General features: G+C 42.8%; 1 protein-coding gene across 1 annotated transcript; it reads left to right on the top strand.

The window, feature by feature from the left end:
- IGSF22 (immunoglobulin superfamily member 22) lies at positions 1-25,171 on the top strand (the record flags this gene model as incomplete). The annotated part of the gene is given in 24 exon segments (XM_080618196.1): positions 1-53; positions 405-474; positions 478-577; positions 962-1,110; positions 1,112-1,157; positions 3,740-3,839; positions 5,143-5,259; positions 5,365-5,372; positions 5,657-5,718; positions 5,720-5,797; positions 5,804-5,897; positions 6,805-6,921; positions 6,924-6,977; positions 9,059-9,098; positions 9,100-9,183; positions 9,544-9,571; positions 11,029-11,070; positions 11,074-11,132; positions 11,134-11,155; positions 11,159-11,234; positions 14,694-14,803; positions 14,807-14,882; positions 24,333-24,449; positions 25,071-25,171. Coding segments are annotated over 24 exon segments (1,803 nt in total).
- Positions 25,172-26,431: the final 1,260 nt, after the last annotated feature.

The raw sequence follows: 26,431 nt of genomic DNA, 5'->3' as shown, positions 1-26,431 counted from the left end.
ATGGATAACACAGGAAGATGTCAGCCCTCCTTCAGCTTGCCAAATGATTCCAGGTATGCTTATAGAGGTTGCCTGAAACCATTTGCTTTACAATGACCTGCAGCAAAGGAGAAGAAACAGCAGAGCTAAGACAGAAGAACTGAACAGAAATGCAGTGTGTCTGCTGGTAATTAGCTTAGTGGGATTATGTGCAACTTTCACTGAAAATAATGAACTGTAGCTTAATTTCCACTGAAGTTGAAGGAGTAAATTGATCTTTCTGCTATCACTCCAGAAAGAAAACAAAATTACTTCATTGGTGTCTTGCCATTTAGTGTAGGAAATTTGAGATCAGGAACTAAAAATAGTAGAGTGAATGTTTATCTTTTTGGTATTTTAACAGGTGGGCCCCTAACTCCTGACAGAACTGAAACCACTGAAAGACAGACAGTAGCGTTTGAAATCCCCCTGCCAAATAAAGTGCAAAACTTCACTTAAAATTTCTGTGGGAAAGAGTTGAAGTTTGACGATAAATATGAAATTATCACATCTGATGATGGCTTGACCCACACTGTGAAAACTAAGAGTTTTCAGTGCAGTGACTTTGAAGAACCCACTGTTGAGACCGGAGATCTAGTGCTGAACACTCTGCTCTTCATAAATAATGCAAATTAAGTATCTTTGGGCAGTTAGTGGATCAAACACAAGATAGTGGATTTGAGCTGCAAAATCCATAAAGCTAAAATGCAAAACCCCAAGACTGGGCTGAGAAAACTGGAAGCCACAGTCTCATAAAGGTAGTCTGTGGACTAGCAAGCAGAGGAGCATCAAGACCTTTTCACACTGGAAGTCCCAAGCCTAGAATCTCTCCTTCAGAGAAGTCCATGTTATACCTTGCAAAAGCCAATCCATTTATTTTGATCTATGAAGAGCTTACTGGTATGTGCCATTTCTTTCTTGACAGCCCCTTGCCCTTTTCCAGGGGTTCTGATTCAGTTTGTCAGTGATCTTCAGAACACCCAAACAAAAAAGAAGGGAGAAGCCTGTCTGGAGTGTGTGCTGTCTTCTGAAGATGTCAGCCTGAAGAGGATGAAGAATGGACAAGTGATTGAGAGGTCTCCAAAGTACACCATTGAAGCATGAAGGGAAGAGAGGACAGCTTATCATTAATCTGCTGAGCTGAGTGACTCAGGAGATTAGCGCAGAGGTCATAGGCTATGCAAGACAGTGACCCCGATGAGCGGTGCCAGTGTACTTGTGGAAGGTAAGTGTGAATGACTTAAGAGGAAGAACAGGACACTGAAGAACAGTGTAGAGAGACTGTTCTCTAGCGAAGTCTGCAGGCAGAGGAGCAGTGCTGCTTTGCTATAACAGCTAGGAAACTGATGTGAAATAACACTACCCTGTTGTCTATTTATGTTTAATGTGGAATAAGCCCTCAGTCTGTGCCCCCTCTCGGTAGCATGAACATAATAATTAAGGACTTCCCTTTGCTGTATAAAGTGGTAAAAACATAAAGCAGTAAATCTTCCATTTAAGTCCTTGCACATGTCACCTAGACCAGCCTAGTAAATTGGGCCATGTGTTTTACTCTAATCAGGGTTGTCCTAGTGACTTCTTATCATATTCTTTAAAGTGACCCATGGGATGTTTGAGTGCAGTCTGCTGATGACCAGCAGCATGGCATGAGGCTGGTAAATATTTAATATAGCATTTTTGGGGGGAATTAATTTTTCAGTAGCATTATTTATGCTACTTATATAAATATAAGTCCATGATTTTTACAGAAAGACATCAGGCTATTAAAATCAGGAATAAAAGCTGGAAAGCTTAGCTTCATGCTGTAGGCTGGAGAACAAAAGTTAGGGTGTGGATTTCAGTGGCTGTTAGTATTTCAAGTTACTTCTGTTGGTTGTGAACCAGCTTTGGACTATGCCAGAAAGTTTTTTTATTCAATAAGAAGTGCAGCGTTTTAAGACCAGTTTAAAATGAACTATGTGGAAGGAGGATAAAACGATACTGGTGTATCTTTCACAGTTTCAGGAACAACTGAATATTCATAAGTATGTCCATAAGTATGGTGGAAGCTTCAGGGCCAAAAGAAGTTCAGCTGTGAGGTCAAGCAGATTTTCTCACATGGAAGATCGATATGCTCTTGTGCCCACCCCTGACAGATGTCTCTCTGAGGCTGGCTCTTCCTAATAGTGCTGCGTTTTCTATGTCAGGTAATGCCCTGCAAACCCTGTCCTGGTGTACAGACTTGGGTGGAGGTCACTCTCTTAGTTGCATTTTGGCCAAGTATTTCTCATTTTCCTTAAACAGGCCAGAAGGGAGTGACATCCTAGTGTCATCCCTAACCCTGGCTTTCCAGGTGTGAAGATTCTGTGGCCAGGGTTAAGTGTGGCTGGTGGTAGTGGGCAAGGAACTCCCAGCTCCTGGAAGATGGGTACCAGGCCTGATATGTGAGTGCCCTCTGTGGGCCATGGCCACGGTGGCCTGAGGCAGAAACAACTTCAGTGGCACAGGTAACCCGGAAAGCTGTGGCTGAGCAGCCTCTGACTCCTGTGCACACTGAAACTGCAGCCCAGTGCCTTACTTATAGATTCATCTTTACCTATGCAGAGTTCAGTTTCAGATACCAATATTATGTAGGCAGTAGGGAAAATGTTCAGCAGGTTTGACAGCTCCTCTGGACCAGGTGTGGGTCTGGAGCAGTTCCAGGAGGCTGTCCTCTGCTTCTGCTTTTGGGTTCCTATTGCTTGCATTCCCTCCAGTGAACACACGTAAAGAAGGGTAAAAACTACTTAGGAGCAGCCTTTCTTCATCCCCCTTTCTTCCCGGGATGTCTGATTTACTGAACTGCTTTTTTGAAGGCCTGCCCGTTTTGTTAAGAGGTCTCTCTGCCATTAAATACCTCCATGGTGTTTGAAATGTTCAGCTGACAATCATTCTGCAGTGTTTCTGTTCACATGCTTCCATCAGGATTTCTTCTAGAGACATTTGCAACCATGAAGAGTTTGTGTGTGATGTTCATGCTCTAACTGCAGGATCCTGCCAAGCTCTGTGTTGTCCCAAATGATGTGAAGGTGGAAGGAATATGACTCAAGAATGGCAAATTATCCTTGAGTCATATTCCTATCCTGATGATACCATGGCTATGCCATGCCCATGGTAACATCAGTAAGGCTGCAAAATCCTAGTGGAACGTTTTCTCCAAATAGCTACTGTGAGGCTTGGCTTGGTGTAAATAAAGGGCTTCTGACTAAGGGCAAACAGATGGACAGATCAGGCAAGAACATATCTAATCTTTCCCAGTCTACTGCAGCCTCAGTCTTACTAAAAGTTTCGGCTTTGGATCTTGGCCTTTTCAAAATTTTCCTTCCCAGTTTCCTGCAAAGACACGCTCACATTTGCTAACCCATTTTTCTTAGCCGATAGACTCGCATCCTTTCACACAAGGTTGGCTTCTCACTACCCAGCGTTCTCCTTCTCCCAAGTCTCGGCTTTTCAGAGTAATGAGTAACTGTGTTCTTTGAGTGATAACGCACACTCTTTGTTACATGCCATGTGGCTCAGCTAGTCAGGTGCACAGATGACCTAACACTGAATTTGTTTTATCCATAGATCACAGAGCATTTTACCAGAGTAGGAGCTAGAAATCCTGACCACTTAGTCATTATAGAATAGGAAACTGATCAGAGAATTCAGGGACAGGATTGGAAATAGTGTTTGTTGCAATGTGTCTCGATTCCTGCTTTAGTCTTCTTGTCCATTACGGACATGAAAAGCATCTGGATAGTGAAGCAGGGAGCCATTCACAAACTCATCATTGACAGAATGGGAAAGGGGTGTAAAGGGAGGTAGACATTCAGAGCCAAGGGCACAGTTGCCATTAGAGGTAGCCACCTCATCTCCTTTACTGCTTTTTACCAGCTGTACACAAATACATGCAGAATCAGTGCTTCACCAGGTCTCCTTACCTGGGCCTGTACCATTTTACTTGCTTACCTATGTGCATGAGCCAAACCTCTTCTTTCTGCTTCTTCTTTCCACAAGGGGAGAAAGTTGAACAGTCATACTAGTTGATTTTAAGTGACTAAGCATAGGTTTCTGTGTTTATAAATCGGTGATCAAGAATTCTGGCCCGAGTCATTACTTCAAATGTCAAGAGCAACAAGAAAAACACCTTTTCTGAAATTGTATCTAGAAATACATAAATATGTGTATTACTCAGCTCTTGGCAGCCAGATGGCGCCAGATGGACTTTCAGACTCGTCTGCTACACGGAAATAAGCCTCTTTCTGTCTGCTCAGTCAAGGCAAGTTGGATAGATACCGCTGCCCAGACAGCGGGACAAAAACAGCAGTAAGGGTGCTCTGTCTGCAGCACTGAATATTTATCATACCTGTGTTGCAGTAAAAACCCATCCACAGCAAAGCCTAGATACAGGGAGGGTTAATTTTCCTTCATTCAAAGATATTTTTGAATGCCTTTTATGACTTTCAGTAGAAGATTGTAATTTCTAAACACACAGGTTGTGTGACAAAAATAAAAGGAAAAACACAAATTATGTTTAGGAAGCTAGTTATTTTTCTTTATTGTTAGGAGGAAGTTCTTATCATTTTCTCTAACAAATGAGAGAGCGTTTTCTTCACAAGTAGTACCTAACTTTGACTCTTTATGATGAGCATAGATATATATCCCAGTGTGGCCTTAGGGATAACAGCACAAAGGACTGCTTCTTGTGCTTTGCAAAATTGAGAAACTTCCTGGAGTCAAAACTCCAGGCACTAGGGAAGTGAGGAACTCTGGAGCTTGCTATTTCCCAGAGGTCCCACTTGCTCTGGTGAGCTGAACAAGTAAAGGAGGGCAGCCAGCTCCCTGTACAAGAAGCAGAGCTAAATTAATTGAGTCAAAACATACTGAAGATTTTGAGTATTCCCAAAGAGTTTCATGAAATACAGAACTAGTACTCCGTAATGTTTTTACTGTAAATGAAGGGCCCAACTTTAGACAACGTTTTCTGGGAACTTACCGACAAAGGAAAGATATTAGGCTATATTTGCAGCTCCAGCTTTCAAATGTCTTCTTTTCTTTCCAGATTCTCCTGTTATTGAAGAATTTGCCCTCAAGCTTTTACTGCACACAGGCCTTACTGTGAAGACTAGCCACAGCAAGCATCAAGATGCCTTTCGAGGCAAAGCCAATACCCAAAGTCACATGGTTCAAAGATGGTATTGAGGTGACAAAGGAAGAGAAAGTGGTGATGGAGAAAACCCGGTAACTGTGTTAAAATCAATTTTAAGATTAAAATCAATGTATTGCAGCCGTTATGCTGAATTTGTAAAATCACTGTGGCTTGGCTTCTGGCAATCCTTATCTCAGCTTCACTGGTAGGTCCTAAATTAATTATTTATAACAGGACAATCACTGGTAGATGTGTTTGGTTACACACACTCAAGTTCAGACTTTCTCTTTAGAAATCTTACAGTAGGGCAGAGACTGAGTTACCCAATCAAGTTATTCAGATCAGTTAAGTTTTGCTGTAATCTACACTGATTTACACCATGAGAAGATATGACCCTCTAAATAATAGGATGTGACCCCATGTCACTCTGGTCAGCTGCTCACCCCAGGGAAAAGCAGAGTTCCTGCAACACATGAGGAAAATGTGAAGCACCCAAAGGCAATGGAGGAAAGCAGGTGACTCACTTTGTCATGGAAAGGAAGATGGCTGGAGGAAAAATCTTGGATCGAAGTAGGGGTGGTGAGCAACTACGCCACATTTGCTATGGAAAAGGTGGAGGAAGGGAAAGCCTAGTAATTCAGAATACATACCATCAACTCCGAAGGCCTCATTGAGCCCCTCAAAACAGCAGAAATTTTTTCTGGAGAATCTATTAACCAGCTGGTTTTTAGTGGGGTTTCACAGTCCTGTTTCCCATAGTTTTTGTCCTTTTCCTTCTTGCCAGTCCCCAGAAGAGCACTGTACCCTGTGCTTCAGGGGACAAGATTTCAAGGACAGAGTTTAGAGGCTGCTTTGTGTTTGGGCTGATAACCAGGATCATGGAAATACCCAGGTCCTTTCACTGCAGGTGTCTTTGGACTCAGAACCCCCTCAGAATGGAGTGGCCACAAGAGAGGACTGACTGACGCACTGTTTTTAGTGTCAATTCTGTAAGCTTAGTAGAGTACAGCAGAAATGAAGTGTCTTTCTCTAGAAAATATTGTGGGGAGGAGAGAACAGGGAATGCTTAAAAACATTTTGTCTCATGTCAAAAAAAAATGTCAGCAAAAAACTATCTTGGTTGGAAAATGCTGTTGAACTATCTTCTGAGAGTTATAGTTCAGGTACCTCTTGCTCTTATTTTTCCTTTCTGGACTGGGATCCCCAGTGAAAGGAGATTTGCAGACCCCTTTCCCCAAGGCGAGAATGTAGCACAGAAGACAGTGCAAAAGCAAGTCTGGCCTATTGAAATTACCAACTTGAAGTAATATATATAATTTTTCACCTAGAACATTGCATTTCTGTCCAAACTTCCTATGGATTTTGGAAGGCATTTCTGAGCTGCTCTGTAATGCATTGCAGAAAGAGCTGATTTTTGAATTAAGTGCAAGAATTGAAATGTTTCAACAGTGTTTAGAAAAATGTTAGTTAGTTTTAGAAAAATGAATAAACCAAAACATACAAGTTACTCTCCTTGACTTCTTGGTGTGTATACATACATACATACTTACTTACATGGATGCACATAACACATCACACAATTTGGAGTCAATGAATTCTGATTGTACTGTGCTAATTTGATTTTCTTCTTTTTGTAGAGCCTCTGAAACAGGTGTCTCAGCCTCAAGTTGTAGATGTCAGGAAAGAATCTGTTCCCATCACCTGGAACTCCCCAGCCCTGGATGGAGGCTGCCCAGCAAAAGGTTACATTATAGAAAAAGGAAGAAGGGCAGCAATATTTGTTTCCCAGTCACCAAAGAGCCAGTCCAAGGTCAGACTAAGATTACTATCTGGTTTATGTAGGCAGAAGGACAGTTAGATAAGCTTTGAATGAAAAGTGAAGTATTGATTAATCAAGGAAAACTTAATCATGACATCCAGCAAGATACACATTTTGACATACACAGCCCTCAAATAGGAGTGGCTTGATACCCATGAGCGACAATGAGGGGGGCAAACACTCAGCAGCTCTGAAAGTCACACCTATGGATTTGGGTGCCTGATTTCAAACATATGTTTTTTACATTTCTCCCTATATAAATTTGACTGCTTTTACCCAACTTAGACCAGAACTGAATTAAACAAGTGACTGATTTTGTTGTATCCATGTATTGGGTTTGCATGGCAAAGTTTTGGCAGAAGGGTAGGCTATATGGGTGGTTTCTGTTAGAAGCTGCTAGAAGCTTCCCTTATGTCCAATAGAGCCAATGCCAGCTGGCTCCAAGAGTGACCCGCTGCTGTCCAAGGCTGAGCGACGGTGGTAGCACCTCTGGAACAGCATAGTTAAGAAGGGGAAAAAAAACTGCTGTGCAACAGCAGCCAGAGGAGAGGAGTGAGAATATGTGAGAGAAACAACTCTGTAGACACCAAGGTCAGTGAAGAAGGAGGGGAAGGAGGTGTTGCAGGCACTGAAGCAGGCTGGAGCAGGCTCCCCACAGCATGTGGGGACCCATAGAGAGAGGAGCCCACGCTGGAGCAAGGTTGCTGGCAGGACTTGTGACCCTGTGGTGACCCATGCTGGAGCAGTCTGTTCGTGAAGGACTGCACCCCATGGAAGAGGCTCACGCTGGAGCAGTTCAGAAGAACTGTAGCCTGTGGGAAGAATCCATGTTGGAGATGTTTGTGAAGGACTGTCTGCTGTGTGAGGGACCCCATGCTGGAACAGTAGTAAAGTTCAAATTGTTCTGTGATTCTACGATTCTTCTCTGAGGAGGAAGAAGCAGCAAAGACAATATGGTTAACTGACCACAACCTCCATTCCTTGTCCCCCTGCACTGCTGAAGGAGAGGAGACAGAGAGTTTGGAAGTAAAGTTGAGCCCGGGAAGAAGAGAGGGGTGCTAGAAGGTGCATTTAAGATTTGGTTTTATTACTTATTATCCTATTCTGATTTGATTGATAATAAATTGAACTAATTTCTCCAAGTCAAGTTTGCTTTGCCCATGATGGTAATAGGTGAGTGATCTCCCTGTCCTTAATTTGACCTACAGGCCCCTGTCCATTTGAGAAGGAGGAATGATAGAGCAGCTTTGGTAGGCATCTGGCGTCCAGCCAGGGTGAACCCACCACAGTTCATCAGATAGCAACCATATGATCCATGCTTAGCACAGCTTATATAACACATGGGAGTTTTCCTGTCAGCAGCAGCATCTGATTAACAAGACTTCTTCTTTTCCTTTTCTGTTAATATTTTGGTTCTTTCTTGGATCCTTTTTCTGTCTCATTCAAACTGTTGGAATTTAATATTAAGTTACAATCAATCACACTATCCAAAAATATCCTCCTTAAGATACCGATATTATTCATGGTAAATAATGGAAACACTTTTTAAGATAAATTATTCAAGGGGTTTTTATCCTTTTTATCCTGAGTGTGGTTTTGGGGGGTTTTGGTTGTTTGGGTTTGGGGGTTTTTTTATTCAAATGGAAGTTTAACCTTGGTTGAAAGCTTGGCCGCTCTATTAAGTCATCATGGGAAGTCCCACTGAGCTCAGTGGAGCAAGACATGAGGATGTTTTTCCTCAGCATGTATGATGGCACCAGGCTATAGACCGTAATCTAGTGGAAAGCAAATTATACATTTTTCCTCATATTATATGTATCAAATTTCCATCTCCTCCTTAGGGAGAGAGATACAAAAATGGTGCAGGCCACTGGGGAAGTGAAGGTTAGACCTAGTTAAGGGGTTCCCTAAACCCCTGAAATTTGTATTATTCTCCAGCAGGTCTGTGAGCTGAAATTTCTTCTTGGTTTATCTCAGTCCAAAAACAATTAAAAAAATAATAAGATTAATGACTATTGGGAACACTTTTAGGGGTGATTAGAGAGTTGTGTAATTGCAATGTGTGTCTCCAGGTGCCAGATTTAAAGAGGATGGTCTTCTGGAGGATACAGAATGAGCTCTGTGTGATAGCTGTGAATCGTGCAGGCCCTGGACTTCTCAGCATGCCCTCAACCTCTCATTGCAAAGCAACGCATCAGTATGTTTCTCTCACTATTTAATGTCTAGTTTTCCTGGTATTTTCTAGTTTTCATGTATGCTGTGACCAGGTCTATGCATTTATAACTGAAGTCTGAGGGGCTGTGGCAATCCAGCCTGGCTCAGTGTGGAGTGTATTGTGTTTATAGCTTAACTAAAGGTTAAGGAAGGCCTTAATACTGTTGGCTATAAATGTAATTATAAATGCCTGGAAGGATGATATTATTCACTTAAAACCTGTAACTGTTAACATAAGAATGTGGTAAGAGATTCCCACCTGGGGGGAACTGAGTATATGCAAACAGCAGAGATTGACATGATAAAGATGCTCTGAGGTGTAGATGCCTTTACTACTTAATAGTCACATACAGGTTGCCAAGGGCCCTAACGTATGATGAAGAAACTTTCGCATACATCTTATTATGCTCTTTCATCCATCCCCCATCGCCTCTTTAAAAAAAAAAAGAGAAGATTCTTGCAGAATTTATGGAAGTTGGTTACATTCTTTTATTTGAATACTTGATTTTTAGTTCAGGAATCTTGTAATGGACACACTAGTGGGCCTTAGTAGCTGTACAGAATGTAGGAAAAAAAACCCCAAAAACAAAACACGTGCCCAAGTGTGAAGGCTGATATAGCTAAAAAATAAGAGTAGACAAGGGCCTTGAATTTAAATAGTTAATTGGATGGAAAAGGGATTCAGGATCCTTTGCATCAGAAGACACACAAAAGCAGTTTAAAGCCTGAAGCTAAGATTCTTCAGTTGAAGTCTTGGATTATCTCACATTAGGCCTAGGATGATATATACTGTCCATATGCATCATATTCCTTATGACTCTGTGCTCATTTGAGTGTTCTGTATGAAAGCAATTAGCATCAAGTTTGTCAAAGCATGCTGCACTGGCTGACTTTTTTGGTTTGAGGTGGAGGGTGTCATTGCATTTTAGCTGAGACTTTTAGAGCAGAACATGCATTTGGATACATAACCTGCTATCCATTTGATTAAAACCACACAAATATTTTTTAATATTCTATCTTTTCTTCTTCTTGCATATTATGGAGATCTACCTAGACTGCTGCAAGGTGGACTAAAGAGCAAAAAAAGCACAGTATCACAGTATCACAGTATCACAGTATGTTAGAGATTGGAAGGGACCTCAAAAGATCATCTAGTCCAATCCCCCTGCCAGAGCAGTATCTTTATTTTCAAAAATGACTATTAATTGGTGTTATTGTTATCTTTGGCAAATAAACTCAAAGGATATTAACAGGATCTTGCAATCCAGTAAGAAAGTTCACTAATCCAAGCAGTCCAGATAGCACCAGACCACTTTTATACAGGACTATAAGAGGGGTTTATTAAATACGGCACTCAAAGCCATACAAGACAGGTTATAGGAAATGTACTGCAGAGCTTACCAGTCAGCTAGAAAGAGACAGAAGCAAAACTTTAATGCTAGACACCTCTCCTAAACACATGTGGACAATGTGTGGTGTTCAGTGCTCATAGAAGAGACCCTTTCCAAGCTAAAATCAGATGCTCCTGTGTCAAATGGTGTGAGGATTTTTCTTAAATGGCCAACCTTGGAACAGAGTCCTGCAGTATGTGCTGTGTTAGGAACTGCATTATTTTCTTGGGCAGAATTTGCTCTGTGTTTACTAAGGCTCCTTTTACCCTAAAACCTTGCAGGTTCAGCATCTTGAAATAGGAACAGCTCTGCATTCACATATGCAAGCATAGGCCTGCGGGTAGAGTTGTGTGTTACAGCTCTCTTGCTGTCACAGTGCCTCCAGGACTGCCGAAGATGGTGGATTTTTCTAACTCCAGCATTCTCTTTGGCTGGAGCCAGACCAAGAAGATGTGATGTCGGGATATATACTAGAGATGTGAGCTGAGAACACCAACAAGTGGACAAAATGCACCAAGATCTCTTATACTGTGGGAGGCTTGTAGGAGAAACAAATACTATTTCTGAACCCAAGCTTTGAATGAAGCTGGTATGGGAGAAGCAGTGGAGTTACAGGAAGCAATTCTAGCAATGCCACCTTCAGGTGAGACCTGCAGTATCCATCCAGCTGGAACTCCCATCTGCCAGCTGTTACTTCTTATTCTGTAATATGTTTTGTAAAGGGTTATCAAATTAATCTTGCACAAAAGAACATTCACCATCCCAGCTCTGCTGCTTTTTGCTGAGTTTTCAGAGGTGCTGAGGGGAGATGGAGAAGAGCACAAGCTGTGCTTGTGCCAAATTAAAATCATCTGTCATCCTTCTTGCTGAGCTGTTCCCTGAATAAGTATGTCAGGTGTAACAGCAGTTGTTTCTTCCACCATCTGACCTTTCACATCACATCTCGCATGTGATTACAGAGGTCACTTTTGGAAGATTCTCTGATTCCTGTCATGGATACTGTAGTATGGGTTAGGAGCGTGGGTACTACAGCCAATAAACTATCATGTTTGAAATGGTGTTTGTTGTAGATACGGTGGTGCTGAGACAGGATTATAATTCTTTAAGGTCCTCTGTTTGAATGGGATGAACAGTAAGGTGCCAGCATGCTAAAGTTGAAACAATATTATCAGAAGTCATGCTTCAAAGACACTAGTTATGTCTTGAGAATGAATGTATCATGACCTGCCATGAAATCCCTAGATAGCTTACTCTTTGAAGTAGCAAAGTATTTAAATTTTTATTGTTTAGTACTTAGAATTGCTTAGTTATTAATTATGAAAGTCAGACTTTTTTATGTCTAAAACACTACCAGGTAACAAAGCATGGTGCTGACCGCCCTCAGTAGCAATAACACCAGCAAGAAAAGATTCATGAGTCATGTTACATAGTGTTGATTCCTATACAGTAAAAGGACAATCAGGCTTGACTGAGGAAGTCTTAGAAGTCATATCCAGGTGATACTGGGAAAAGAGCTTGCGACATTGCAACCCTTATACTAAGTGCTTCTGCTGAAACAGTTTGAAGGTTTCTTCTTCCAGTCTCCAGGCAGGACTCAACAGTTTGAAGAATGGCTTTACATTTCTCTACAGTCTCTCACTCTTTTAATTTTTAACTTCTCTCTCTCTTTGTTTTTCTTTCATCCACCCCATAGGTTTGATATGACTGTGAGGCTGAAGAGCCACATGGTGGTTTGTGTTGGGACAGCACCATGCATTTTTTGAGCATGCAGTTTATTTTTTGAGCGTTCAGTTAATGCTAACCGAAGTGAAATCATCCTTGAGTAGACCTTGAGTGACCCAGGGGAGTCACTGGGTTATAAAGACAATGCTTGATTTCTCAGCACTGTCCTTTCTGAGGTACAATTTCTATTAACATGGATATTGATCTCATTTCTGTAGAGGCTAAGGGCACCTTCTGTGCTTTCCTTTTTTTTAAGAGTAGACTACTGCATGAGCTGAGGCTCTACAGTACTTTGCAGAATCAGCCACAGTGTACAAGTTTACCTGCATCACATCAGCTGTTTTCTCTCAACTTTCACAATGATCAAACTAATGAACTGTAGTATAAGGTTTATGTGGCATCTCCCAAGCTAATCAAGCTCTGTGCATTTTGCTGAGTGCAAAACCTTTACAGCTTGAAGAAATCTGTAGGACTGTTGTCCTTGAAATATTTTTCTGTCAGGCTGATCATGTACAAGTGGCTCTTGTAGACACAGATCTCTTTTGTGCTCAGATATGTAGCTTGTTTCTGTTGCCTCCCAAGCCAGGAAGCAGAACAGGATAGCTGTATGTTTGCCATGACCAGGACTCGCTGCCACCACCACCACCAGTGATGTGGCAAAAAGAAGGCATATCAGCATGAGGGAGCACAAGAACCATTTCCCATCCTTATTCACAAGACCAGGCAATTGGTTTCTGACTAGTACCAGATTATCCTCAAGAACAGTTATGGAGAATCCCTTTATGACATTCAGATGCAAGTCGCAGGTACAGTATAGAACAGACTTGATCATCTTGGTCACCTCTGCGTACTGACAGGAGGTATTCCTCTGTTGACAGAAATTTCACACAATTTCGCCATCAATACTGGAGTTGGGAAGGTTGGGTTCAGCAGTAGCAGTCATTTTTTTCTCCTAAGTAGCTGGTGCAGTGCTGTTTTTGACTTTCGGCCTCGGAACAGCGCTGATAACACCGATGTTTTTAGTTATTGCTCAAATTTTACTCTGACCAAGGACTTTGTGAGTCTCATGCTCTGCCAGGGAGGAGGGGAAGCCAGGAGGAAGCAGAGACAGGACACCTGACCCAAACTAGCCAAAGAGGTATTCCATATCACAGCACGTCATGCCCAGGATGTAACTGGGAGTTACCCGGAAGGGCACTCTCTGCTCGGTCGGGCTCTTTTCAGTGGGTGGTATCATATTCTCTCACCTTGTTATTTCCTTTATCATTATTATTATTATTGGTGGTAGCAGTAGTGGTTTGTGTTGTACCTTAGTTACTGGACTGTTCTTATCTCAACCCATGGGAATTACATTCTTTCGATTCTCCTCCCCATCTCTCCGGGGCGGGGGGGGGAGTAGAAACCGCGTGGCTGACTTGCTGACTGGCTTAAACCACAGCACCTTGGGAAAAAAAAGAAAAAAGAAGAATTATCCCAATCATACACACCCCTTATCTAAAAAAAGCCACAGGAGCAATCCATAATATTTCCACTCAAGGAGAGAAAGGCCTCCTGGTCATAAAGGATTTTCCTACCTCTTGTCACTGTGTTTCCTAAGTCCGATCTTCACACTAGCTGAGAGACAGTTAGCTGAGCCAAGCAGCATGGTTCAGAGCTGAGGGGTAATGAAGGTACTTCTAGGGCTTTGGTCACTCTGTCCAATGTGGAGGGAATTGGTGAAGCAGTTGTTGCTCCAGACATCACCAAATGCTGCCTTGTTTTTTCATGCCACTACTTGATCGGGCAAATCCCCCTAACAGCACTAACACAACAGTGTCTGTCCCCACAGCAGTCTGGTGACATCATTTCTATTGCAAGTGGGCCTGTGACAGCCAAGTGGAGGCAGGCTGGGTTGCTCCTGCTTACTGAGACTGCTTACTGCTTCTGCTTGCTCAAGCTCCTTCTTAGTGCTGGCTCCTCCTTGCTTAGAGACTCCTGTTACTGTAATGATTTGCTGTGGGTCTGAGACCTTTGCAGTGTATGTTGTACTTGTCAGCTCTTCAGAGAGTGCTTTTCAAAACTAACAGACTTATTTTTTCATGAGACAGGAACTACATGCACAGGGAAAATTGGTCCTCAGGTTGCTCAGCCTAGAAGAAATCAAGGAAAGAAATACTTCCCTAGACACATAGGGACTATGGAAGGGAAGAGCTGAACTGAAAACTTTTTAACCTCAGAAAAGTACAGAGGGAGGGTCCCAAACAGAAGAAGTCAATACTTAAATATGCTCATTAATTCTTAGATTTCCCCTGACCACCCACTGATGTGCATCTAGTTGAAGAAATCCCTAATGCTGTGACCCTAAATCATAACTCAGGGGTAGAAGACAACTAGCAAACAGATTATTGTGTCCTGAAATGTGATGTCAGTTCTGCCACATGGTTCACAGCCGCAGAGGTCTACAGCAACAAGTACACTGTCACAGGCCTGCTCCCAGGGAGGAAAGACTTCTGAGTTACTGTCTGCAATGACACTGGGGACGCTGACCCTCTGGATTCACAGGAGCAGTGGTACATCTCCAAAGACAGAGGTAAGCATAAAAAGTCATGACAGCACTGAAAGACAGGTTCTCTTGTACATAAGACTGTGGACTATCTCAGGCTCCCTCTGTGGCCTTAGGTATGTCACTAAACTATTCTGCACCTCAGGTCCCCACCTGGGGAACTGATGCAAGAATACCTCCAGGCCTATCCTATCCTATCCATTTGTTGTTAATCTCTTCAGGCTTCCTTTTACTACATGCATGTGTAGCACATTAGGTAGCAGTTCATACCGATGCTGTTTAAAATTCAAGGGGCCATCTGTGTACAGAGAAGGTGATACTGGCATATCTTAACAGAAGATTGGCATTGCAAGTCATTTGTCTTGTGGCATATTTCTAGTCTGACTGGGATTTGTTTCCTAAAAAAACCAAACAAATCTGTCACATGTAGGACACTGTGGGACAATCTTCCTGGGCCAGAAGCCATAAGAAGTCCTGAAAAGTACATTAAATTAAACACTTGGAGGTCATCCCACCACGTAAACACCTCCTTTGTTCAGTCACACCCTGCTCAGGCCTAGTCAATAATGATGTCTTATTAGCAGGACTTCCCGAAAAACCTGAACATGCCTCAGCTCATCAAGTCTAAACGGTAAGTGAGCCTTCTGCCCAGTCTGGGGGGGCAAAGCAGAATGTAGTTACTCTGAGTAATGAGATCCAAGCCAAATTTTTTTTGTTTGGCCTACTCCTGTTATATAATAGAGTAGTATGAAACAAACTATATATTAAGACAGATTTTCAGACAATGTATGTATTTCTTCAGAAGCCTATCCACATGCTGCTACAAGTCTTCTAATCCCATTAAGAATAATGGGCAATACATTAAAATAACAGAGTTAAGTTGTACCTTAAGGTGAGTAATGAGGTGTCAAACTTTGTATTTAACTATCAGTCTTCCTTGATAAACATAACTAGACCATAAGTATGTTACTTCAGCTACATGTGCAGCTGAGAAAGAGCACTTCCAGTTATGTGGCTATGGTTATGTTCTTGTGTAGAGAAGTACTCCAGGCCTGAATTTTACAGTGTCTGAAATAAATTGTGTGACTTCTTTGTATGTAGGCAAGTATAGGGGAGTAGTAACTGGAAGAAAGCTGGGTTGTTTGTACCTTGCAGTGCATTTCTTTGAACATTCCTTTGATAACAGCCTACCTGTTTTTAGGCAGGACAGCAGGACACAAGCAGATGAGAACTGATTTCCTATTCTTCTTTGTAAGTGGCAAGTCACACGGTTTATTTGCGCAAACCTGAGAGATGGTAGAAAAGCTATGAAGGATAAGAAGCTGGAGGTGTTCAAGGCCAGGTTGGATGAGGCCTTGGGTGGCATGGTTTAGCGTGAGGTGTCCCTGCCCATGGCAGGGGGGTTGGAACTAGATGATCTTAAGGTCCTTTCCAACCCTAACTATTCTATGATTCTAAGGAAATAAGTTGTTTTCTGGGAATGAGGTCTCATAGGAGAATTTTGCTATACATTGCTACATTTAGGATCCAGGGATTTACCTGAAGGGTCTTCATTCCAGTGCAGAAGGAGATAATAAAGACTTAAGAAATGTGTTTAAGCAAAGGCTGAAAGTGGAAGTTTTGCAGTGGACACTGGAAATTAAATTGCACACTCACTTCCCCTTGATTCCCTCAGGGCGTTCTGTAGACTATAAGTCGCCTCAGAGCGACACCACCAGAGTAATATCCCTTCCTTTACAAGATCACCGGCTTTGGTTTGTAATTGGGTGTAATTTAATCATGCATTTCTGAAGTGCCTTGGGAGCCAAATATCCAAATGCACTAAAGGCATTAGTGAGAGAAGGCATCAATATATCCTCATGGAGCAAAACCATGATACCTTATTTACAGACCAAGAAACAAAGAAATTAATTGCTTGCTTACAGTTGCATAGATTGATGGGAGAATGAGATTTCTGATTCCTTCTGCTCTTGCTTTTCAGTTTGTATTTGTTTACATGTTGATATAGGTATGCTGGTCAGATGCCAGTATGATAACAGGTAACAGTAATGTGGTGTATTGTTTGTTCTTCCCTGAATGAAATAATTTCCCTGAGTTTTCCCTGGTGGCAAATAAGGCCCAGGTCATGAAATGTCATACCCAAGCTCTTTGGATTTGTACTTGTGCAGAAGACTCTGTCTTGATGGCTCTGTGTTTGCATGTGCAACAGACAGTGCAGTGTGAAGCATCCCACAGTGACTCCATCCTCAGCAGTGTTTTGGCTTCAAGATGGAGTATCCCAGGGAGATCTCTGCTTCCTTGTTTCATCGTCGCATTGAAGAATCACAGCATGAGTCGTGGCAATGACTGTGCCATGAGCTGTGTTTTCGTCAGCAACCCCTACCCAACAATGACCCTGTACAAGAGCAATATTAGCATCACACCCAAGACTATGTTGTGGTTCAACTCAACAAGTAGTAGTGTCTGCTTATCATCCCTACAACTTTCAGCTGCAAGCTGATTATCTGTGGTGAATCAGTTTTGCAGCCACTGGGATTTTTTGGGTGTGATTCTGTCCAGGTTGAGTTAACCATAGATTTCATGTCTTAGTACAATTTACACCCTGCTGCTTCCCAGGGCAAGTGCACTTACTGGGACTGGCACTGGGGATCACACTTCCCTGGGCCAGTATGGCTCTGATCTTTGCCCACAGAGGAAGAGATTGCTCAGTTTGTAAGTACTGCAGCTTCATATCACAGTATCACAGCCTAGTTCTGACTTTGTCTTCCTCTGAAGTTACTGTGATTTGTCTTCAGTTGCTTGAAAGCAGTAGTAGGTCTCTTAACATGGTCTCATGAATTGCCTAGATAGCTCAAAAGCAAGTGTGGGCATTTCTCAGTTCCTAACTTGCCTGGCTCTGCACATGTGGCATCCTTAGCACCTCCAAGCAGTCAGCTGATACATTCTAACAACAGCTTTGTGCTTTTTTTGCAGATACCACAGACACTGCACTGGGTAAAGCAAGTAAAAAATTGTAAGACACAAAATGGAAGAAAATAAGACATTCCATATCCCACTCTCCCTCCCTATTTTTTTCAATGCCGGAAGCTACCACCCACTGAAACTTTAAATTAGGTTGTAACACCTTGGTTCCAGCTGTCTCAAATTGGTCCTGTAAGACTGTACACTTCCAGGTGCATAGGGTGAGATTTTACTACCAGTAACTCATGTCTTCATGCCACCATGCCCAAACTTAGAGCTTGCAGAGTGGTTTTACAGCAGTGCTGCAGAACAGCTGTGTCCTGTGATTTTCATCAGGCCCTGTTTAGCTCACCCTGCTTATGATTAACTAGGGAGCATTCAAGGTTAAACATTTGAGAGCAAGAGTTATCCATCCTTTGTGTATCATGACACTAAAATGTTTTCTCAGTTCTCCCTTTCTAGAGAAAGCCCTGGTGCCTCAGGTAGTCTCTTAAAGGGAACCAGAGAGAGACACTCTCGTGAAATGAAACGGTTTAAAATGAAACTGATACAGCACCAATAATGAGGGCTATATTTGGAAAGATCTTTTAAGGTTATTTTTGTCTATGATCATTGCTTCTGGACAGCCTGCTGACAGCTGCTGTGAGTACTCCCCCTTTCTAGGTTTAGTTCTCTCTGCTAATGCTGAAGTAGCTCACTGGGGGTCAGTGGAGGGAAAGGATGTGCGCACTGGGTTTCCTGCTCTGATTTTGAAGCAAACTAATCTGTCTTTGTGTGCAGGGTACATGCAACACATTTCTTTCACGGAAGCCAGCCACTAAAAGACTGAAAGCAATTCTTTACCATTTTTTAAGAATTCCTGGTGTTACTTGGTCTCTCACTTCCCACACTCCCTGATACACTCCTCCCTGAAGCCACAGTTTCAAGCCACAGCTGGGGAACAGCTTCCTTGTCCTTAAAATCAGGGGGAGCTTTCCCTGGTCTAGCATTGCTGCCAGCCAGAGGAACCCTGGCAGCACCGCTTATCTAGGTTCAGGGAGGGCAGGCAGGCCTGAGGAGCGCAAGAGCAGCTTGCTTTCCCCTAGATCTGCTTGTTTGTAAGTCTTACCTTCTGCTTTCCCGCACAGAGCTTGTTGCAGTGACACTGTTACAATAGGAACATACCTCTTCAAAGGTACTTAAAGCAGGCTGTTTACAAGCAGAGGCTTGTGAAAGCACTGTGTGGGTAAGATGCCAATTTATATTCAGATCTTTTTAATGGGAGCCTATTTTTGAGGCCTCCTGAGGCTCCTCTTTACCTTGACTTGGACGGTCTCCTGGGAGGGTCTCTCTGCTGGTAGGCCTATTTACAGCTGAGTGAGGTGGGAAAGCAGGGGTTACAAGTAAGAGACTGTAAAACTGAGTTTGGGAGATAGCTTAATTGAGCTGAACTGCAGGTTTATTTCAGATCTCAGGAACTATGTTTTTGCTGGAAAGAGGGAAGAGGGACAACTACTGCCTGGAGTCAGGTGCTAAAAGACATCATACCAAATGTGAACGTGGTATTTGTTAGGCTCCTTCAGATCAGGACTTGTAAGACTTTTGTTAGGGACTGTTTTTTAAGAGACTTGCAATGGCATTTACTCGGTTACAGGTTTTCATAAGGGAAATGAGTAAGAAGCGATCTAAGGGATAGGCAAATCTCCCAATTTGCATAGTTGTGCAGGAGTTGCTGATTTCTATGCTGATTCCATGGGAGCTAAACCTCTCTAATGCCTGTCTCTGTTCGTCTGAATGTATTGTGGTGACCCTGGCTGGACACCAGGTGCCCACCAAAGCTGCTCCATCGTTCTTCCTCCTCAACTGGACAGGAGAGAGAAAACATAACAAAAGGCTTTGTGGGTGGAGGTAAGGACAGAGAGAGAGTATTCACCAATTATTGTCATGGGCAAACCAGACTCAAGTTGGTGAAATTAGTTTATTACTAATCAAATCAGAGTAGGGTAATGAGAAGTAAAACCCAATCTTAAATACACCTTCCCCCATCCCTCTCTTCTTCCCAGGCTCAACTTTACTCACAAATTCTCTGCCTCCTCCCTGCAGCGGTAGAGGGGAACAGGGAATGGGGGTTGTTGTCAGCTTACCACATTATCTCTTCTGTATCTTCCTCCTCAGGAGAACTCCACACACCCTTCCCCTGCTCCAGCGTGGGGTGCCTCACACAGGAGACAGTCCTCCACAAACACCTCCAACGTGGGTCCTTCCCACAGGCTAAAGTTCTTCATGAACTGCTCCAGCGTGAGTCCCTTCCATGGGGTGCTCCAACATGGGTCCCCCACGGGGTCACAAGTCCTGCCAGCAAACCTGCTCCAGCACAGGCTCCTCTCTCCATGGGCCACAGGTCCTGCCAGGAGCTTGCTCCGGCACAGGTTTCTGACAAGGTCGCAACCTTCTTCATGGAGCTTGGGGTCCTCCATGGGCTGCAGGTGGAGATCTGCTCCACCATAGACCTCCAAGCACTGCAGGGCACAGCCTGCCTCCCCATGGTCTGTACCATGGGCTGCAGGGGAATCTCTGATCCAGTGCCTGGAGCACCTCCTCACCTCCTTCTGCACTGACCTTGGTGTTTGCAGAGCTGTTTATCTCACATACTCTCACTTCTGTCTTCAGCTGCAGTTGCCCAAATGCACAGCAACATTTTCCTTTTCTTAGATATGTTATTATATCAGTGACCACCATTGCTGATGGGGTCAGCCTTGGCCAGTGACGGGTCCATCTTGGAGCCAGCTAGCACTGGCTGTGTTGGACATAGGGGAAGCTTCCAACAGCTTCTCAAAAGAAGCCACACCTGTAGCCCCCCCCTACCAAAACCTTGCCACACAAACCTAATACAGGTATGCTCTTCTGTCTTCTCTTCTTTAAGGAAAGACACCTGCATTCTTCTGCTTAGCCATGTTTTCTGTTTTAACCCTTTTCTTAATATCCTCAAAACCAAATAGGGCATTGCTCCACCTCTGTGACACCCACCAGCATATTTCCTGTTGTTGAAGCTCAGAAGGGGTGAATGCAATTTTACTTAGGCTGCGAAGTGGCAGGCTGCAGAGAGCACAAAGCCTGTGAGACCCAAAGTGAATTATTAGGAACAGTGGTGAACTGAACAAGGAGAAATGAGAATGAAAATGAGAACTCCCTAAATGTAGCCCTTCACTTCCTATAAAAAGTGCGGCCAGTCAGCCTTTTTCTTTATATAGTGGAAAGCTTTATAAAGCTTTATACAGTTTTTTAGTCAGAACTTTGTGAGACTTGGACTCAAAACATAGCATTGCTTGCAGTAAACTCTGGTACTTTAATTTTTCTTTTTTTTTTTTTCCTTAAAAATAGGGTGATAAAAGCTTCCTGGACACAGTGACAGAAAGTTTACAGAAGTCAAAACACAAGATATAATTAGTGGAACTTGCTCTTCCTGGTCCAGCATGGAGAACAACATGGCTGTGGCTGTGTAGTTTGTTTGTGTGGCTTAGAATGCAACTGCCCTTGGCTTTTGTAATAGTCAGTTAAACCAAGTGGCAGAGTGGGGCTTCTGCTCAGCAGGGATGCTAATATTTCCATCTTACTTCCCTCTGAGTGGTTTCAGACAGCAGGGTATGTGTTAGTGATATTTCTAATACCATCTGCTAATGTATCTTAATGGTAATAAAAGGAGCCAAAGACTGCAGCTTTCAATGGACCAGTTTGCTTCTTCACTGGTCAAAGAGAATCCTGCTTCTGAGTTCAAGAGGAGCCTTGGGTTCTGTCTCCATGTCTCCAGATAGCTCAGCAGGACCTCCATGATGATCTAGGCTTCATTACCTCAGATTGTATATAAACATAGAGTAAGCCACAAATCTGAAGTACTTAAATCCTTGCAATACCAAGAAGGTAAATACAGTCTTCAGCTTTGCAAATGAGGGGATCACTTTCTCAAAAAGCTGGCTGTAGAAAATAAAACTTGAGATCCAAACGAATCCAGGAACCTCCGTGCTGGTGGCCAAGAGTAGATAAAGAATTACAGAATATCTGAACCATTGTAGGATCAACAGATTGACAGATATATAAATATGCATTTATACACATTGGTGCTGTTTCTTTTAGTGAATTCTTCCAGGAGCCAGTTGTGGGATAAAAGCATAGCAGTGGCCAGCCACAGCCACACGCTCAGTCTGAGAATATTTTGCCACCTTTGTTTCATGTGGAGCCGGGAAGGAGGTGTGAGGAAATGGGATGCTCCTCCCAGCAGGCCTCTAATATTTTAAAGGAGTTGTAAACAACCAAATTAAAGAAAAAGGGAAGAAGCACCCTCTTCACCTGCCATTAACCACTTTAGGCTGCTTTGAAAAGAATTTGGTAGTATTTCTACTTGGAACTGGTTCATTTTCAAATCAGGAACCACTCCACTTCAGAAGAGGAACATCAAAGGAGTCCATTGAATGGGCTGGGAGTAGTTACACACACTGTGTTTCTTTGCTATAAATCCTTGAAACCCATTCCATTGGTGACAGGTGGCCTGGTTTGGGATTAATGTAACCAAATATCTGTGCCACTGCATCAAACAGCTGAAAAAATCTGCATCATATCCCAACCAGAGAAGAATGTCCATACTACACTACATTTTTCCTCCTGGAAATTTTGCTGGGGGGAGAGACGGGGGTGAGAAAGATTTGGCCATTTGTCTGGGATTTCTGGGCAGTGACCAGCCTTCCCAGAGCAGTCCTTTGCAGCAAGCTGCCTTCTCCTTGGAAGTGCAGACAAACAGCTGTTGTACGTGGGACTGGCTGCAGTAGCAAGGGGTGAGTGTGCTTCAGGGCTCCACACCCCAGGGCACCTGGGATGTGTTCTAATAAGAGCTAGGTGCCATCATCACAGTGGTGCATAGTCAGTTGGTGTTGGATGTGCTCTATGGGGTTCATGTGGCTGTGTTTCAGGGTTCCCCAGACAGAAATACTATAGCTTTCTGGGACAGTCAGTCAGCTTCAGTGGGGCACTGGGCAACTCCAGGGCAGAGCCACACAACTAATGGGTGTAACAGTGGCACAAAACTCCCTGCCACAAAGGTTCAGTTGGCTACTCCATGCTGAAACTGTCATAGAAACATAAAATGAGCAAGGAGACATTGTATCTGGACAGTAAAAATACACAGTAAATTAATATTTTTAATTGCTGTTACACAGAGAAGAAATGAGAGAAAAATACATTCCAAACAAAGAATTAAAATAGTAAAATCAGCATAAAAATGTGTTAAGATCCCAGATCAAGTGGCCATACTGCATGTGGTGACCTTTATAATCACAGTAAAGGAAGTAAGTGCTAGACACTTTCAGACCTGGCAAAATGGTTGACTCCCAGAGGAGAGCAGCTGCTTCAGTCATGTCTTTCAGTGCACTCTGCCTGAAATGCATGGAAGAGGGGCTGGAGCAAAGGCTCGCACGAGCACAAGACGGGGAGATTAGTGTTCAGAACAGACCAGCCAGTCTGTGGTCTCAGCCATGCAGAACTACTGCTTACCAATGGCGTTTGCTCTTTCCTTCCTTGTCTTCTGTAGTTGTTGTTTTGGTTTAGTGGTGGTTGTTGTGGCCTTCTAGTTTTTGGCATTTATTTAACAAAGCATCAGGTTCTGCTGGCCTGATTCTGCCAGCGCCATAAGCTTGGAGCAAACCTCCCCAGGTGTATTAGGAGCAAGCCCTCCTGGTCCTGCAGGAGCATGCACAAGCAAGGTCTAGGTACATGTTTGTACTGATTCAGCACCATTGCCCAGCAGGCTGGCTTTGGTTTCTTGCTTTTTATTTGTCAGGAGAAGTTTTTTCTTCATTTTCTGATGCTCTCTCTCTCTTCTGACCCAAATTGGCCCAGTTGCGCTCCCACTGCTGTCTCAGTGGCTCAGCCCCTGGCATCCCTCTTACATGAGGCTGGCCTTGTGCTTCAGCCTCACTGTTGAGCCGTCACACCATTCCAGTAGCTCATCTTACAGCGGCATAGTGTCACCACAGAAACAATACAAGCCACAGAAGTTTTGGCATTCCTGCCAACTGGCCATCTTTTTTCATTTGTAGTCTATCTAGAGTTGTTTAATTTTATTCTTTACAATAAGAGCAAAAATAAAATAACATGAAGAAAACTTTCTCCAAACTAGGAAAATTAAAACCCATAAAACATATTAAAGAAATCATAAAAATTTGCATTGTGTTTGCTTCTGAGTTCATATTAAGATTTTACTGCAGCTGCTTCTAAATTATGGTCCATTTCACATGTACACAGCTCATACTTCTTGGTGTTTAATTCCTCTCCTTCATTTGTGTTTGTACAGCAGCTAATGCTACTAGAACCAAGTAGCTTCTGGCTGTGGTCCAAATCTGAAATCAGTGAACAGTGTTATTTTTATACTAGTTGAGAGCATGGTGATGGTTTAGAGCTGTATTTCTAGATCAACATTCGTTCTGGGCTATAGGACTAGTGGTACAAGCACTTCCCTCATGACTGGAGCCTGCTACTTCTTTGATTCAGGTGAAAACGAAGTAATTCAAGAAGGTTACGATGACCTCGTTGATTTCATCAAGGCCATCCCACTCCTGATTAAAGCCAGAAAACTTACAATCACAGAAATTAAACATCCCTTTGCAGGTTGTCCCATGAAACCTAGCTGACCTTCTGCAGAATGAAGGTTGAAAAGAATGACTTCCTTTTCTGTCCCAGTCTTTTCAACAGCCATAGCAGATTGTGAGAGCACTGTGTTTTGGCTGGATTAGATTTATTTTAGCTAAGTCAGGGATAAACCAGACTGCAAAATTTGGATGTAAGACTCATATCTAAGAATTTGGTTGAGGCTTTTAGAAGACCTAAAAACCATCTGCAAAACTGAAATTACAGTTCAGGCTTTTAAGCTAAACGCTCCTCAGAGTTCAAGTGCAGCTGAGCCCATCCTGTTAACCAGTATAAATAAAAATTTTGCATTTTCTTTCCATCTGATGCAAACTGAAAAGGCAGTCACATGTTCCGTGCTTTAAGGAAAGTCCTACAGATCCCTAAAAGCTTTTTTAACACTAAGGTAGGATAATATTTGGGATTTACATAGCACTTTACATCTTCAAAGCACTGTATGAGCATTAATCCTCATAGCATACTTGTGAGGTAGGTAGGTAAATGCCAATATCCCCATTTTAGAAATGGGGTGAGGGCCTGGTCCTGTGCTGTTGTAACTTGGCATAGCACCGGCCCTCATGCGCACATGCCTTTTTACACCAGATGAGGACCTGGCCCTAGAAGATTTAAGTGACTTACCTAAGGCCACAAAAGGAGAAAGCATGGATAAAAGGCAGAAGTACCCAAGAGGACTTCTGTCATGAGAAGCTGGAACTTCCTTTCCTCTTCCCAGAACAGAGTTATGACACCTGTGCTAAAAAGAGCCCCTGTCTGTATCCTGAAACTAAGCAAAATGAAAGAGGCACCTACCACTGAGCTTTACAGTTGCTATTTGCTTTGATCTGCTTCTTCCAGAATTGCTCCCAAAATTACCATGACAGCAAGCTGAAAACCTACAGTTAGTGTCAAACCACAGGAACAGAAAACTCTGAAAAGTCACTAAAAGTTCTGCAAAGTTTGTCCTGGGAATTTTATATACTTGTGTAAAAACTATCTCCATGGATTACACCATGAAACCTTCAGCTATCTACTTAAAAGCCATGTTAGAATAATTTTTAAAAAAATCAGTCTTAGAGCTGCCTCAGTACAGAGGAGTATGAAGCCAGGCATCAAGCACGAATACAATTTTCTTGTTAGAGCAGGAATAAAGCTGTGAGAATCCTCTGTCTTTGTTCTTCTCAACCTGCCATTTCTACATGAACTTCATCCTGCTGACGTCAGTGTGACTGGCATAACCCAGAAGCATTACTAGTATTTAAAAAAGAGTTGCAATTGACATTGCTTCTCTGACTTTACTGAGAGTCCTGTGTGAAGAGGATCTATCTACAGAGATACAAAGCTGAAACAAATGTGATACATCTTTTATCTCTCCAAATGAGGAGCCAACGGATCTCAAAGAGGGTAATAACTACAGAAAGGAAAGAGAGCAAAATTAATTGAACCATGTGTGGAACCTCAAAAGATCATAGACAGGAATTGCAGAGGATGTTTGAATGCAGAAGTGGGAAAAGAAAACCTCTGTATTTAGCAGGCAAAGGAGCTGATGCTGCTGGGGCCAGGCACACGACACCACTGGGAAGCTTCATTCCCTCTGTGATGTCCCTGGGCCAAAGACTGGGTGCTTCTCTAGGACTGTCCACTGAAAAGGAGAAGAATGGATCAAACCTCGCACTTTTACAGTGCAAAGAGACAACAGGAAGGCCCGCAAAGGCAGTACCACAAAAAGTCACATTGTTCCCACTTCTTGTTTGCTCCCTTTCGAAGTGAGATTGTCCTCACTGGGGTTAAGGGAACAGCTTTAATCCCAAGAAAAAGTATTTAATGGACTATCAGCAACTGCTTAGTGTTTCTCAGGGTTTATGAACCTCAAAAGTTGTATCAAATAAGTATCCACAGCAGGTGGTCTCTTCCCAGCAGGAACAAGCCTCCAGGAAAATGGTCTCATTCAAGTATACGGATTAAAA

This window comes from Psittacula echo, assembly GCF_963264785.1.
Source record: "Psittacula echo genome assembly, chromosome: 5".
Taxonomy (NCBI): Eukaryota; Metazoa; Chordata; class Aves; order Psittaciformes; family Psittacidae; genus Psittacula; species Psittacula echo.
Note: the sequence above shows the minus strand (reverse complement) of the source record. Positions and strands in the feature narration are given on the sequence as shown.